Source organism: Vulpes lagopus, chromosome 3 (assembly GCF_018345385.1).
Source record: "Vulpes lagopus strain Blue_001 chromosome 3, ASM1834538v1, whole genome shotgun sequence".
Lineage (NCBI taxonomy): Eukaryota > Metazoa > Chordata > Mammalia > Carnivora > Canidae > Vulpes > Vulpes lagopus.
This window is the reverse complement of record NC_054826.1, coordinates 17,045,203-17,060,316: the sequence shown is the minus strand read 5'-3', so window position 1 is coordinate 17,060,316 and position 15,114 is coordinate 17,045,203. Positions and strand designations below refer to the sequence as shown.

General features: G+C 40.1%; 1 protein-coding gene across 1 annotated transcript in view; it reads right to left on the bottom strand.

The window, feature by feature from the left end:
• WDR70 (WD repeat domain 70) overlaps positions 1–14,745 on the bottom strand; it is a 308,191-nt gene extending 293,446 nt beyond the window's left edge. The window contains exons 1-3 of the mRNA XM_041749114.1: positions 14,627–14,745; positions 14,472–14,537; positions 11,387–11,470 (exon numbers count right to left, since the gene is read on the bottom strand). Coding sequence (XP_041605048.1) covers positions 11,387–11,470; positions 14,472–14,537; positions 14,627–14,651 — 175 coding nt within the window. The 5' untranslated portion in view covers positions 14,652–14,745. The remainder of the gene's footprint in view (positions 1–11,386; positions 11,471–14,471; positions 14,538–14,626) is intronic.
• Positions 14,746–15,114: the final 369 nt, after the last annotated feature.

Here is a 15,114-nt window from a genome sequence, read left to right as displayed (position 1 = left end):
AGCGTCTCCCTTTGGCTCAGGGCGTGATCCCAGGTTCCTGGGTTTGAGTCCCACACTGGGCTCCTTGCATGGAGCCTGCTTCTCCCTCTGCCTATGTCTCTGCCTCTCTCTGTATCTCTCATGAATAAATAAATAAAATCTTTAAAAAAAAAAAAAAAAGACAAGTCAATATCCTAAAACTGGCAAAACAGAAAAAGGGGGAAAAATTTAATGTTCTTCATGTCAGAACTCAGAAGATTGAAGAGCCGCATTCCAGAGTTGTTTTCATGTGCAACACTAAATTTTTCTTATTTGACCTATTTTTAATTAGGTCTTCTAGGACTTCTTTGAAAGTAACCAAAAGTATATTAATAACAACCTTAATTTAACAAATATTCTAGCAGCTAATACTTACATGGAGCCTACTATGCACTAGATATTATTTTAAGCACTGCCTATAAATTATTAACTCCTTTAATCATCAAAACAACCTCTGAAGTAGATACTATTGTTTTAGCTTTATTGAAGTATAATTGACAAAATTGTAAAATATTTGTAGTGTACAATGTAATGATTTAATAAACCTCTAATTTATGAAAAGACTCTTGCCATGGAATCAAAGAACATATCCATCACCCCACATATTCACCCTTCTTTTTTCAGTGAAAACATTAAGTGCTACTCTCTCAGCAAATTTCAATTATACAATACAGTTGACATAGGTACTATCATTCTCATTCTGCATTTGAGACATCTAAGCCATAGAAAAGTTAAGAACAAAGCTACAAAGTCCCAGAGCAGTGAACTGAGGCTCAACAATTGGATCTTTTCAAGATGTGACCAGACTTTCTTAGAGACTAAAATTACCCAATGAGGGGCACCTGGGTGGCTCAGTCAGTTGGGCATCTGACTTTGGCTCAGGTCATGATCCCAGGGTCCTGGGATGGAGCCTCACATCCAGCTCCCCACTCAGCAGGGAGTCTGCTTATCCTTCTCCCTCAGCCACTCCCCCTGCTTGTAGGCACACACTTTCGCACACTCTCTGTCAAATAAATATAAGAATTTTTCTTTTAGCTACCCAATGAGCACCACCTACCTTATGTAATAATTTGCCTGCCTGTCTTTCCAAGGGGTTATAAAGCCCAGCCCTTTATGGCATGCTTGTGGCCAAACTATCTGGAAACTGAGCCACCTATCTGACCTCACCAGAGCATAAATACTTCAAACTACTTGTCTTTAGTGAAGCATCTAATTTTTTCATTTAAAATTTTAACTTTTGGGCAGCCTGGGTGGTTCAACGGTTTAGTGCCACCTTCAGCCCAGGGCCTGATCCTGGAGACCCAGGATCGAGTCCCATGTCGGCCCTATTTTTTAATTAGGTCTTCTAGGACTTCTTTGAAAGTAACCAAAAGTATATTAATAACAACCTTAATTTAACAAATATTCTAGCAGCTAATACTTACATGGAGCCTACTATGCACTGGAGATATTATATTAAGCACTGCCCTATATATTTTTAACTCCTTTAATCATCAAACAACCTCTGAAGTAGATACTATTGTTTTAGCTTTATTGAAGTATAATTGACAAAATTGTAAAATATTTGTAGTGTACAATGTAATGATTTAATAAACCTCTCATTTATATGAAAAGACTCTTGCCATGGTGAATCAAAGAACATATCCATCACCCCACATATTCACCCTTCTTTTTTCAGTGAAAACATTAAGTGCTACTCTCTCAGCAAATTTCAATTATACATACAGTTGACATAGAGTACTATCATTCCAATCTGCATTGAGACATCTAAGCCATAGAAAAGTTAAGAACAAAGCTACAAAGTCCCAGAGCAGTGAACTGAGGCTCAACAATTGGATCTTTTCAAGATGTGACCAGACTTTCTTAGAGACTAAAATTACCCAATGAGGGGCACCTGGGTGGCTCAGTCAGTTGGGCATCTGACTTTGGCTCAGGTCATGATCCCAGGGTCCTGGGATGGAGCCTCACATCCAGCTCCCCACTCAGCAGGGAGTCTGCTTATCCTTCTCCCTCAGCCACTCCCCCTGCTTGTAGGCACACACTTTCGCACACTCTCTGTCAAATAAATATAAGAATTTTTCTTTTAGCTACCCAATGAGCACCACCTACCTTATGTAATAATTTGCCTGCCTGTCTTTCCAAGGGGTTATAAAGCCCAGCCCTTTATGGCATGCTTGTGGCCAAACTATCTGGAAACTGAGCCACCTATCTGACCTCACCAGAGCATAAATACTTCAAACTACTTGTCTTTAGTGAAGCATCTAATTTTTTCATTTAAAATTTTAACTTTTGGGCAGCCTGGGTGGTTCAACGGTTTAGTGCCACCTTCAGCCCAGGGCCTGATCCTGGAGACCCAGGATCGAGTCCCATGTCGGGCTCCCTGCATGAAGCCTGCTTCTCCCTCTGCCTGTGTCTCTGCCCTCTGTGTGTGTGTGTGTGTGTGTGTGTGTGTCTCATGAATAAATAAATAAAATATTTTTTAAAATAAAAATAAATAAAATTTTAAGTTTTATATGATGATATAAGCACTGGGTGTTACACTATATGCTAGCAAATTGAATTTAAATTTTAAAAATGTAGGGACCGGGATCCCTGGGGTGGCGCAGCGGTTTGGCGCCTGCCTTTGGCCCAGGGCGCAATCCTGGAGACCCGGGATCGAGTCCCACGTCGGGCTCCCAGTGCATGGAGCCAGCTTATCCCTCTGCCTGTGTCTCTGCCTCTCTTTCTCTCTGTGTGTGACTATCATAAATAAATAAAAAATTAAAAAAAAAAAAATGTAGGGATCCCTGGGTGGCTCAGTGGTTTAGCACCTGCCTTTGGGCCAGGGCACGATCCTGGAGTCCCAGGATCAAGTCCCACATCGGGCTCTTTGCGTGGAGCCTGCTTCTCCCTCTGCCTGTGTCTCTGCCTCTCTCTCTGTGTCTCTCATGAATAAATAAATGAAATCTTTTAAAAATAAATAAATAAATAAATAAATTCTAAAAATTAAAAATAAATAAATAATAAAATTTCAACTTTTTTTAAACTAGCCAGGATTTTCTAATCAGTTCCTGTCATCACCTACTGCTTCTTAAAGCAAGGGATAGGGCAGCCCGGTGGCGCAGCGGTTTAGCGCCGCCTGCAGCCCAGGGCGTGATCCTGGAGACCGTGGATCGAGTCCCACATAGGGCTCTCAGTATGATGCCTGCTTCTCCCTCTGTGTCTCTGCCTCTCTCTCTCTGTCTCTATGAATAAATAAATAAAATCTTAAAAAAAAAATACATTTAAAGCAAGGGATAAAGATAAAAAGCAAGATTAAAACATGTTAGAGGGGGAAAAAAAATTCTTCCTCATTGTTGACTGAGGACAAAAACCAAATTTTTAATAGTCGGTAACCCTCTGACAAAGGGTATTATTTCATCCATTTTCACCAAATGTGAAACCAAGTACACTCTAAGTACCGTAAAAATGCTCTGTATCTTCCTTTAACCAAAATAAACTAACTTACTATCCAATACCTAAGTTTATTCTTCCAAGCACCTCATTTTATTGTTCTCTACTTTCAAACAGTTACCAATTTTTGGACAGCCATTTCTGTGAAAGCTCCTCCATACATATGCAATCTTTGCTTAGTTAACAGCAAACTATCCAAAACTACCATGTCACAGGCAACCCCAGTGGCGCAGCGGTTTAGCGCCGCCTGCAGCCCACGGCGTGATCCTGGAGATCCGGAATCGAGTCCCGCATCGGGCTCCCTGCATGGAGTCTGCTTCTCCCTCTGCCTGTGTCTCTGCCTCTCTCTCTCACTCTGTATCTCTCATGAATAAATAAAATTTAAAAATCTTAAAAAAAAAAAAACTACCATGTCCCACCTGGGCTGATTCACACAAACTGCACTCAAAGGAATGTAACTTGGAACCTGAAAATCTCAGAGCCCATTATTATACTAATCACTTAAAAGAAGAAATAAAATGTAAGATAAATTGTAAAGGAAATAAAATTACTATAAACGTAAGCTAAAATGTTTTGTAATCATGATACCCTTTTTATTCATGGGACTTAAACCTTGCTAAATGCTTTTGTTACTTTTGTTACATTTCTTCACTAAATATACAGGGATGTAACTACTATATAGGAGCTCTATTAGGAGTTGTAAGTATAAAAGTGAAAATAAGGTTCTTATCCTCAAAATGTGAACAATATTAAGATAGAATTTATAGTATTTTTTTAGTGTTATGGAAACAAAAACAGGAAACAATTATGTCCACACAGGTTTTCAAAAAATTCCTAGAAAAAGTAAAATATGTATGAGGCCTTAAAGAATGAAGTAGGATCTAACCAGGGAGGAAGACCATTTCAGATGCATGCATATACAAACACAAACTTCTTTAAGCTTTTCTAATTTCTAAAATCTGGGACAGTTTTTCTTTTCATAATCCCTAAATCATCCATTGAAATCATATTCAAATACTATCTTAACTGTTTTTTCAAAGATGTTTTTTCCTGTCATACCAAAAGAGAAGGTTCATAAATCCAATCTAAAGCACATCCCTGGGTGTGCCTGGGTGATCAGTCAGTTAAACCTCAGGTCATGGGACACCTGAGAGGGTCCTCTGCCTTTGGCTCAGGGCGTGATCCCAGAGTCCCGGGATTCAGTCCCACATCAGGCTTCCTGCATGAAGCCTGCTTCTCCCTCTGCCTATGTCTCTGCCTCTCTCTGTGTATCTCTCATGAATAAACAAAATCTTAAAAAAATAAAAATAAAATAAACCTCAGGTCATGAACTCAGGATCCCAGGTAACCCTCTGACAAAGGGTATTATTTCATCCATTTTCACCAAATGTGAAACCAAGTACACTCTAAGTACCGTAAAAATGCTCTGTATCTTCCTTTAACCAAAATAAACTAACTTACTATCCAATACCTAAGTTTATTCTTCCAAGCACCTCATTTTATTGTTCTCTAACTTTCAAACAGTTACCAATTTTTGGACAGCCATTTCTGTGAAAGCTCCTCCATACATATGCAATCTTTGCTTAGTTAACAGCAAACTATCCAAAACTACCATGTCACAGGCAACCCCAGTGGCGCAGCGGTTTAGCGCCGCCTGCAGCCCACGGCGTGATCCTGGAGATCCGGAATCGAGTCCCGCATCGGGCTCCCTGCATGGAGTCTGCTTTTCTCTCTGCCTGTGTCTCTGCCTCTCTCTCTGTGTCTCTCATGAATAAATAAATGAAATCTTTTAAAAATAAATAAATAAATAAATAATAAATAAATAAATAAATAAAAAAATAAATAAATAAAATCTTAAAAAAATAAAAATAAATAAATAAATAAATAAAATATTTTTTAAAATAAAAATAAATAAATAAATTCTAAAAATTAAAATAAATAAATAAATAAATAAATAAATAAATAATAAATAAATAAATAATAAATAAATAAATAATAAATAAATAAATTCTAAAAATTAAAATAAATAAATAATAAATAAATAAATAAATAAATAATAAAATTTCAACTTTTTTTAAACTAGCCAGGATTTTCTAATCAGTTCCTGTCATCACCTACTGCTTCTTAAAGCAAGGGATAAAGATAAAAAGCAAGATTAAAACATGTTAGAGGGGGAAAAAAAATTCTTCCTCATTGTTGACTGAGGACAAAAACCAAATTTTTTAATAGTCGGTAACCCTCTGACAAAGGGTATTATTTCATCCATTTTCACCAAATGTGAAACCAAGTACACTCTAAGTACCGTAAAAATGCTCTGTATCTTCCTTTAACCAAAATAAACTAACTTACTATCCAATACCTAAGTTTATTCTTCCAAGCACCTCATTTTATTGTTCTCTAACTTTCAAACAGTTACCAATTTTTGGACAGCCATTTCTGTGAAAGCTCCTCCATACATATGCAATCTTTGCTTAGTTAACAGCAAACTATCCAAAACTACCATGTCACAGGCAACCCCAGTGGCGCAGCGGTTTAGCGCCGCCTGCAGCCCACGGCGTGATCCTGGAGATCCGGAATCGAGTCCCGCATCGGGCTCCCTGCATGGAGTCTGCTTTTCTCTCTGCCTGTGTCTCTGCCTCTCTCTCTCACTCTGTATCTCTCATGAATAAACAAAATCTTTTAAAAATAAATAAATAAATAAATAAATAAATAAATTCTAAAAATTAAAATAAATAAATAAATAATAAATAAATAAATTCTAAAAATTAAAATAAATAAATAATAAAATTTCAACTTTTTTTAAACTAGCCAGGATTTTCTAATCAGTTCCTGTCATCACCTACTAGATTTCAGGTTGTACTACAAAGCTGTGGTCATCAAGACAGTGTGGTACTAGCACAAAAACAGACACATAGAACAATGGAACAGAATAGAGAACCCAGAAGTGAACCCTGAACTTTATGGTCAACTAATATTCGCTAAAGGAGGAAAGACTATCCATTGGAAGAAAGACAGTCTCTTCAATAAATGGTGCTGGGAAAATTGGACATCCACATGCAGAAGAATGAAACTAGACCACTCTCTTTCACCATACACAAAGATAAACTCAAAATGGATGAAAGATCTAAATGTGAGACAAGATTCCATCAAAATCTTAGAGGAGAACACAGGCAACACCCATTTTGAACTCGGCCACAGTAACTTCTTGCAAGATACATCCACGAAGGCAAAAGAAACAAAAGCAAAAATGAACTATTGGAACTTCATCAAGATAAGAAGCTTTTGCACAGCAAAGGATACAGTCAACAAAACTAAAAGGCAACCTACAGAATGGGAGAAGATATTTTCAAACGACATATCAGATAAAGGGCTAGTTTCCAAGATCTATAAAGAACTTATTAAACTCAACACCAGGGCAGCCCTGGTGGCTCAGCAGTTTAGTACCACCTTCAGCCCAGGACGTGATCCGGGAGACCCGGGATCAAATCCCATGTCAGGGCTCCCTACATGGAGCCTGCTTCTCCCTCTGCCTGTGTCTCTGCCTCTCTCTCTGTATCTCTCATGAATAAATAAACAAAATCTTTTAAAAATAAATAAATAAATAAATAAATAAATAAATAAATAAATAAACTCAACACCAAAGAAACAAACAATCCAATCATGAAATGGGCAAAAGACATGAACAGAAATCTCACAGAGGAAGACATAGACATGGCCAACATGCACATGAGAAAATGCTCTGCATCACTTGCCATCAGGGAAATACAAATCAAAACCACAATGAGATACCACCTCACACCAGTGAGAATGGGGAAGATTAACAAGGCAGGAAACCACAAATGTTGGAGAGGATGCGGAGAAAAGGGAACCCTCTTACACTGTTGGTGGGAATGTGCAGCCACTCGGGAAAACTGTGTGGAGGTTCCTCAAAGAGTTAAAAACAGATCTGCCCTACGACCCAGCAATTGCACTGCTGGGGACTTACCCCAAAGATACAGATGCAATGAAACGCCGGGACATCTGCACCCCGATGTTTATAGCAGCAATGTCCACAATAGCCAAACTGTGGAAAGAGCCTCGGTGTCCATCGACAGATAAATGGATAAAGAAGAGGTGCTTTATGTATACAATGGAATATTACTCAGCCATTAGAAACGACAAATACCACCATTTGCTTCAATGTGGATGGAACTGGAGGGTATTATGCTGAGTGAAGTAAGTCAATGGGAGAAGGACAAACGGTGTATGTTCTCATTCATTTGGGGAATATAAATAATAGTGAAAGGGAATATAAGGGAAGGGAGAAGAAATGTGTGGGAAATATCAGAAAGGGAGACAACATAAAGACTCCTAACTCTGGGAAACGAACTAGGGGTGGTGGAAGGGGAGGAGGGCGGGGGCTGGGGGTGAATGAGTGACGGGCACTGAGGGGGGCACTTGACGGGATGAGCACTGGGTGTTATTCCGTATGTTGGTAAATTGAACACCAATAACAAATAAAGTTATTAAAAAATAAATAAATAAATAAATAAATAAATAAATAAATAAATCTCAAAAAAGGGGGGGGTGGGGGAACCACAGTTATTTTCCTCCAATCTGATGCCAATGCCCCCAGAAAGACTCCAATCCAATCACGAGATAAGTAATGCTCGTATTGCAATTTTTAAACTTTCAAGAAACGTAAGTGAAACTTCAGACTCATGTGTTTAGTTAAGGGGTGAAAAGAACAGTCCAAGCTCGAGGGTAAGTTCAACACATTTAATTCATCACAGAAGAACTTGGTCTTGAGATGATTTTTCACATTTTAAAAATCTAATAAGTCTTCACTGTAATAGCCCTTAGGTGTTAAAAGCATAAGTTCATTACTAAGAAAAACTATAGGAATTAAAAGTGATATTTTTAAAGTACTTTACTATGCCCAACATCTTAATCCCTTCAAGAACCTTCCAAGGAATTCCTTATTATCACTTCCATCTAACAGACTAGGAAATTAAAGATCTGAAATTTGAAAGTCCATCCATTATCTCTATTAGGATGCACAGCTGACCCTCAAACCTAGGTCATCCAACTCTAAATCCCAAGCTCTACACAATAGACCGGGCCATTTTAAAACATTCCCCAAAGAAGCAGGATTTTTTATTTATTTATTTATTTATTTTTTATGATAGTCACAGAGAGAGAGAGAGAGGCAGAGACACAGGCGGAGGGAGAAGCAGGCTCCATGCACCGGGAGCCCGATGTGGGATTCGATCCCGGGTCTCCAGGATCGCGCCCTGGGCCAAAGGCAGGCGCCAAACCGCTGCGCCACCCAGGGATCCTCCAGGATTTATTTTTTAAAACGCAGTATTAAAGTTCTAAATTCAATCTTCTCAAGTATGTATCGAGATCTTATCTTGCAAGGCATGGTATAGGGAACCATGCACTTAATTAGGTGAATTAATTAACAGACAATCTGTTCCAAGTGTTTTGTTTATCACAAGCTGAAAGATGTAAATACAAGAAAGTTATACTGTCACAGGATAAGCATTCCCTAAAATGTTTAGAAATTAAGTGGTTAAGGCATTTGTAAGTATGCCTTAAATAAAATGTCTATCTTGTCTGATGATATTGTTTAATATTTTTAAGTGCAGTAAAGGTATTTCAGTTAAGTTTTTAAAGCGATTGATATCTCTTAAAGACATACTAAAATATTTATGGATGAAATAATGTGTCTCAGATTTCTATCAAAAAAATCTGAGAGAGCAACCCTGGTGGCTCAGCGGTTTAGTGCCGCCCTCAACCCGGGGAGTGATCCTGGGGACGCAGGATCGAGTCCTGCGTCGGGCTCCGTGCATGGAGCCTGCTTCTCCCTCTGCCTGTGCCTCTCTCTCTCCTCTCTCTCTCTCTGCCTCTAATGATTAGATAAAATCTTAAAAAAAAAAAAAATCTGAGAGAAAGTAAACAGAAAGAACATCAGCTGTGAACTATTCCAATACTTAAAATCTGTGTGATAGAAATTCATTACTATACTTTTTTTTTTAAGATTTTTTATTTATATATTCATGAGAGAGAGAGAGAGAGAGAGAGAGGCAGAGACACAGGGAAAGGTAGAAGCAGGCTCCAGCAGGGAGCCTGATGTGGGACTTGATCCTGGGATTCTAGGATCACACCCTGAGCCAAAGGCAGGCGCTAAACCGCTGAGCCACCCAGGAATCCCCATCACTACTATACTTTTGTATGTGTTTGAAATGTGTTGATAATGACCATTCTTATTAAAAAATAGTATGGGGTGGGGGGTGTCCCTGGGTGGCTCAGCGGTTTAGCGCCTGCCTTTGGCCCAGGGCACGATCCTGGAGTCCTGGGATCGAGTCCCACATCAGGCTCCTTGCATAAAGCATGATTCTCCCTCTGCCTGTGTCTCTGCCTCTCTCTCCTCCTATGTCTATCATGAATAAATAAATAAAATCTTAAAAAAAAAAATAGTATGTGGGCTTCTCACATACAAAACACTTTATTCTTCCAAAGACAAGAAAATTTCACATCAAGCTCACTTTCCAAATATTAGATATTACTGCTATATAATTTATCATTTTAAAAAAAGGGAGCATGTGAGTGGTTCAGTCAGTTAAGCAATTGACTTCAGCTCAGGTGATGATCCAAGGGGCCTAAGATGAAGCCGGGCATCAGGCTCCCTGCTCAGTGACGAGTCTGTTTCTCCCTTTCTCTCTCCCTCTGCCTCTCCCCTTGCTCATGCTCGCTCTCTAACAAATAAAATCTTATTAAAAATAAATAAATAAAAATAATAAAAAATAAACCAAAAAGTACAATAGCCAGAACATTCACTTAAATTTTTCCAGAAGTCCTGTCTCTGATTTTTAGCACATTTTGCTCTACCAAGATACATCTATCTTTCCCTTTCTAGTGTAAGAAGGATCTGAATCAGATCCAAAGAAAGCAGTAGAGGAGTCAGTCTACTTAGAAGACAATAAGGTGGCACCCAGAATTGCCAACCACCTGGTATCAAACGAGACAGTCTGGAAATTAAGGTGATCATTAAAGGTCTAATACAACTCATTAATGCAGATGTTCAACAGCAGCAGCCACAGTCACTGTATGTCTGAATTTTCTATAATGTCTGAGTCAACAGTCAGTGGTGTACACAGCTCTAAGTGCCACCTTCTCGCCCAGCCTTCCAAATACTGGTTCCGCTGTAAGCAGGAAAAGAAAAAAATAAAACGAAAATCAGATAAAGGTGGAAGGAGAGGTAATAAAGAAACTGCTATTCTGATTCCTTTTTTTTTTCTAATTTATTTGAGAGAGAGAGAGAGAAAGATGAGAATGGAGAGAGATCACAAGCAGAGGGGAGGAACAGGGGGAGAAGCAGACACCCCACTGAGCAGGAGGCCCGATGTAAGACTTGATCCCAGGACCCTGGGATCATGACCTGAGCTGAAGGCAGATGCTTAACTGACTGAGCCACCCAGGCACCCTGCTATTATGATTCTTACAAACTAATTTAGAATACCTGTTTGTTCATAGCACACTTCAAAAAAACCCTAATATTCAGATTTTCTTATGCTACTAAGATATAACTATTACCATGTTAAAAAAAAAAAAAACAATAATAACCTCTGCTTCCAAAGAAACCGGCATATTTGGTCTTTTAACTACTATGAAATTTTCAGTCTTATAATAACTGTCGGAGTACCTGGGTGCCTCAGTCAGTTAAGCATCTGTCTTCAGCTCAGGTCATGATCTCAGGGTCCTAGGATCAAGCCCTGAATTCATCAGGCTCCCCACTCAGTGGGGAGCCTGCTTCTCCTTCTCCTTCTCCCTCCCCCTACTGTGCTTGCTCTAATAAATAATAAAATCTTAAAAAATAATAACTGCCAACATATCTGTATAAGGTGTATACAGCATTTAAACCAATAAAAGAGCACACAAATGAACTTCTTACCCAGTGTTTTCCGACTTCTTTCCACAGCTGTCCTTCGTGTTTGTTCAAACATTGCTTCCAAATCAAACGTGCGAGCTTTTTTTCCTAAACAGAAATAAGTAGCATACTGTGATCTTCTTGCACTAAGCTGGCCAAACTTTAGATACTCAATAAACACGTATTAAACAATTAATAACCATTTAGTCTGTTTAACTTATAGCATGGCTATAACATACATATCTCAGAAGAGTTTACTTCCCAGGGAATTTTTAATGACGGTCATATCATTAACCAACCAACTTTCCCATCCTCTTCTAATTCACCTGGACTCTACTCCTTAAATCTACAACACTGGTCAGAGGCAGAATGGAGAATGCTCATACCCTAATCTCTAGAACCTGGGAATATGTTACATTATAGACCAAAAGGGACTTTATAGACGTAATTAAGATTATGGACTTTAAAATAGATTGTTCCGGGATCCCTGGGTGACGCAGCGGTTTGGCGCCTGCCTTTGGCCCAGGGCGCGATCCTGGAGACCCGGGATCAAATCCCACGTCGGGCTCCCAGTGTATGGAGCCTGCTTCTCCCTCTGCCTGTGTCTCTGCCTCTCTCTCTCTCTCTCTCTGTGACTATCATAAATAAATAAAAATCTTTTAAATAAATAAATAAATAAATAAATAAATAAATAAATAATAAATAAATAAATAAATAAAAAATAAATTAAAAAAAGATTGTTCCTAGTTGATCCAAACTAATCACAGAAGCCCTTAAAAGCAAAGATGCAGAACAGATACAGGTGAAGTCAGGGAGATATAAAGTGTGACAAGGACTGTTTTTGTTTAATAATAATGTCTACTTCACATTTATAAGAATATGGTAAAAATCTTATTTTTACATAATGTTGACTTTGGGACAAAAATGAAACCACCTTTCTGAAGGGCATTATGATAAAATGTATTAATTAGTTGTAAAAAATAAATACCCAGGAGCATCTGGGTGGCTCAGTCAGTTAAGTGTATGATTCTTGATCTCAATGTCATGAGTTCAAGCCCTCGATTGGACTCCATTCTAGGTGTGGAGCCTACTTAAAAAAGAAATTTTTAAAAATTTAAAAATAGGGATGCCTGGATGGCTCAGAGGTTGAGCACCTGCCTTCAGCCCAGGGCGTGATCCTGGAGACCTGGGATCAAGTCCCATGTCGGGCTCCCTGAATGGAGCCTGCTTCTCCCTCAGCCTGTGTGTGTGTCTCTCTCTGTGTCTCTCATGAATAAATAAATAAAATCTTTAAAAAAAAAATTAAAAAGTACACATACCCAATGTTTAGGTTACTTTTTATTGTTTATATTTTTATTATAGTCCCCTCCTTAGAAATCTGCCCTATGGAAATACAGATAAAACTCCTACAAAGAGAAACAAAAGGGTTATTTATAAAGATATTTAGTGTTACTAATAAGAGTTTGAATCAGAACTATGCAGGCCAAAATTATGGCACTTCTATTAAATTCAGCCATTAAAAATCACGTTTTCGAAGAGCACTTTATAATATGGGGACGTCCTCAAAGTATTAAGAATTAAAGTATATAATTAAGAATACTATAAAATTGTATCTACGTATGATCTTAACTTTCCTGATAAATACACAACAGGAAAGAAGACTGGAAAACAAACTACTAAATCTTATTAATGATTCTACTTCCTTCCTTCTCATCTATTGTGTTCTTCAGATTTTCTGCTATTAATATGCATTACTTTTGAAATTAGGGAGAAAACTATTTTAAAGAACTGAAACAAAAGTAAATACTCTAGTAATACATAAGCATATAGTATTTTTGTCAACATGACCAGCTGGGAGTAAAAATGTAGCAGAAGACGTCACCATAGGGATCCCTGGGTGGCGCAGCGGTTTGGCGCCTGCCTTTGGCCCAGGGCGCGATCCTGGAGACCCGGGATCGAATCCCACATCAGGCTCCCGGTGCATGGAGCCTGCTTCTCCCTCTGCCTGTGTCTCTGCGCCTCTCTCTCTCTCTCTCTGTGACTATCATAAATAAATAAAAAATAAAAAAAAATAAAAAAAAAAATAAAAAAAAAAAAGAAGACGTCACCATAATAAATGAGTATATAGGGGCAGCCCAGGTGGCTCAGCGGTTTAGCACCGCCTTCAGCCCAGGGCCTGATCCTGGGGTCCCGGTATCGAGTCCCACGTCGGGCTCCCTGCATGGAGCCTGCTTCTCCCTCTGTCTCTCTGCCTCTCTCTCTCTCTCTCTTTCTCTGTGTATCTCATGATTAAATAAATATATCTTAAAAAAAAAAAAAAAACAACGAATGAATGAATGAATATATGAACACCAACGAGGGACCTGGACACAGGAGTCTGATATTTGTTCTATCCAAGACCCAAGAGAAACGGGAAGACAATTTACCTTGTTTCTTACAGCGAATAAGGTTTTAAGAGGACTACTCTGAAAGATTACTGTCTCTCATTTAACCAGACTCTCCAGAGACTCAAGAGACAATTCCGGGGGAAAAAAGCACTTGAATCAAAAAGGATTTAATAACCGTTATAGTATCACTTAACGGGGCAGCCTGGGTGGCTCAGTGGTTTAGTGCTGCCTTCAGCCCAGGGCCTGATCCTGGAGACCTGGGATCGAGTCCCACGTCGGGCTCCTTGCATGGAGCCTGCTTCTCCCTCTGCCTGTGTCTCTGTCTCTCTCTCTCTCTCTCTCTCATGAGTAAATAAATAAAATCTTTAAAAAATATATATCACTTGACGGCCCACTGGTTGCCAGAAAGGCCATCTCCTTATAGACCACAGGCAACGGCTCGCTCTCAGTCTCTGGATACAAAAAACTCCCTCCACTAGCCGACGCCGCCCACCGCATGGGCCACAAAGCCATCTTTCCCACAAGGCTGGTCCCAACCGACCGGCAAGAATTAGCCAAAGGCTGGGGAAGGGAGCCAAAGGCGCTCCGCTAGCAGGACTCGCACAGCGGGAGGTGCGTTAGAGGGGTGGCACAGGGTGACACAGCTGGGCCTCCTCTCTTCACCTGGGGCTCTTAAAACCTCTGCAAAAGCAGGCGAGGCTAAGCGTAAGGCAGGCACTCACCGAACCCGGTGAAGCCCATGGTGACCGCCAGCTGCGGGTCCGGTCCCGACGCGTCCGAACCTGTCACTGCGGCAAGAGAAGGAGGAGACCTCGTTAGTATGGCGGCCCCGACCCATCCCTCCCTCCCTCCCTGGCATCGCCCCCACGAGACCCACCTTCACTGGGCCCCGGGCGCTCCATGGCCGGCCGCCCGCCCGCCCGCCGGGCGACTGCCCGCAGCCGCAGCACAGACAGACCCGGAAGAGCCGCGGCGAAACCGGCCGGAAGTACCGCCTTGCGGAGCCTGCACCGCCCCCGAGGCCAAGAGCGTCGCCTACCGCGGAGGGATGGGGAACTCCGGAGCTGCGCCGCCCTAGCGGACGGGCGGGGCATAAGCGCGACGGAGATCACCTAACTCCACCCGCCCTGGCTGGAAACCTGTAGTTTGCGTCGACCACCTTTCTCTCTTCCTTCCTTCTTTCTTGTTCTTTCTCTCGCGCTTTCTTTCTTTTATTTTTCTCCCTCTTTCCCTTTCTTTCTCCAGATTTTAGTCAATGAGTATATATGATTGGTATAATAAGCATTTAGAAAAGAGAAAGAGAGGATGAGCCCACAGGGCCTACAAGGGACAAGTAAACCTCTGCAAGCGCTCAGGCAGTATTTC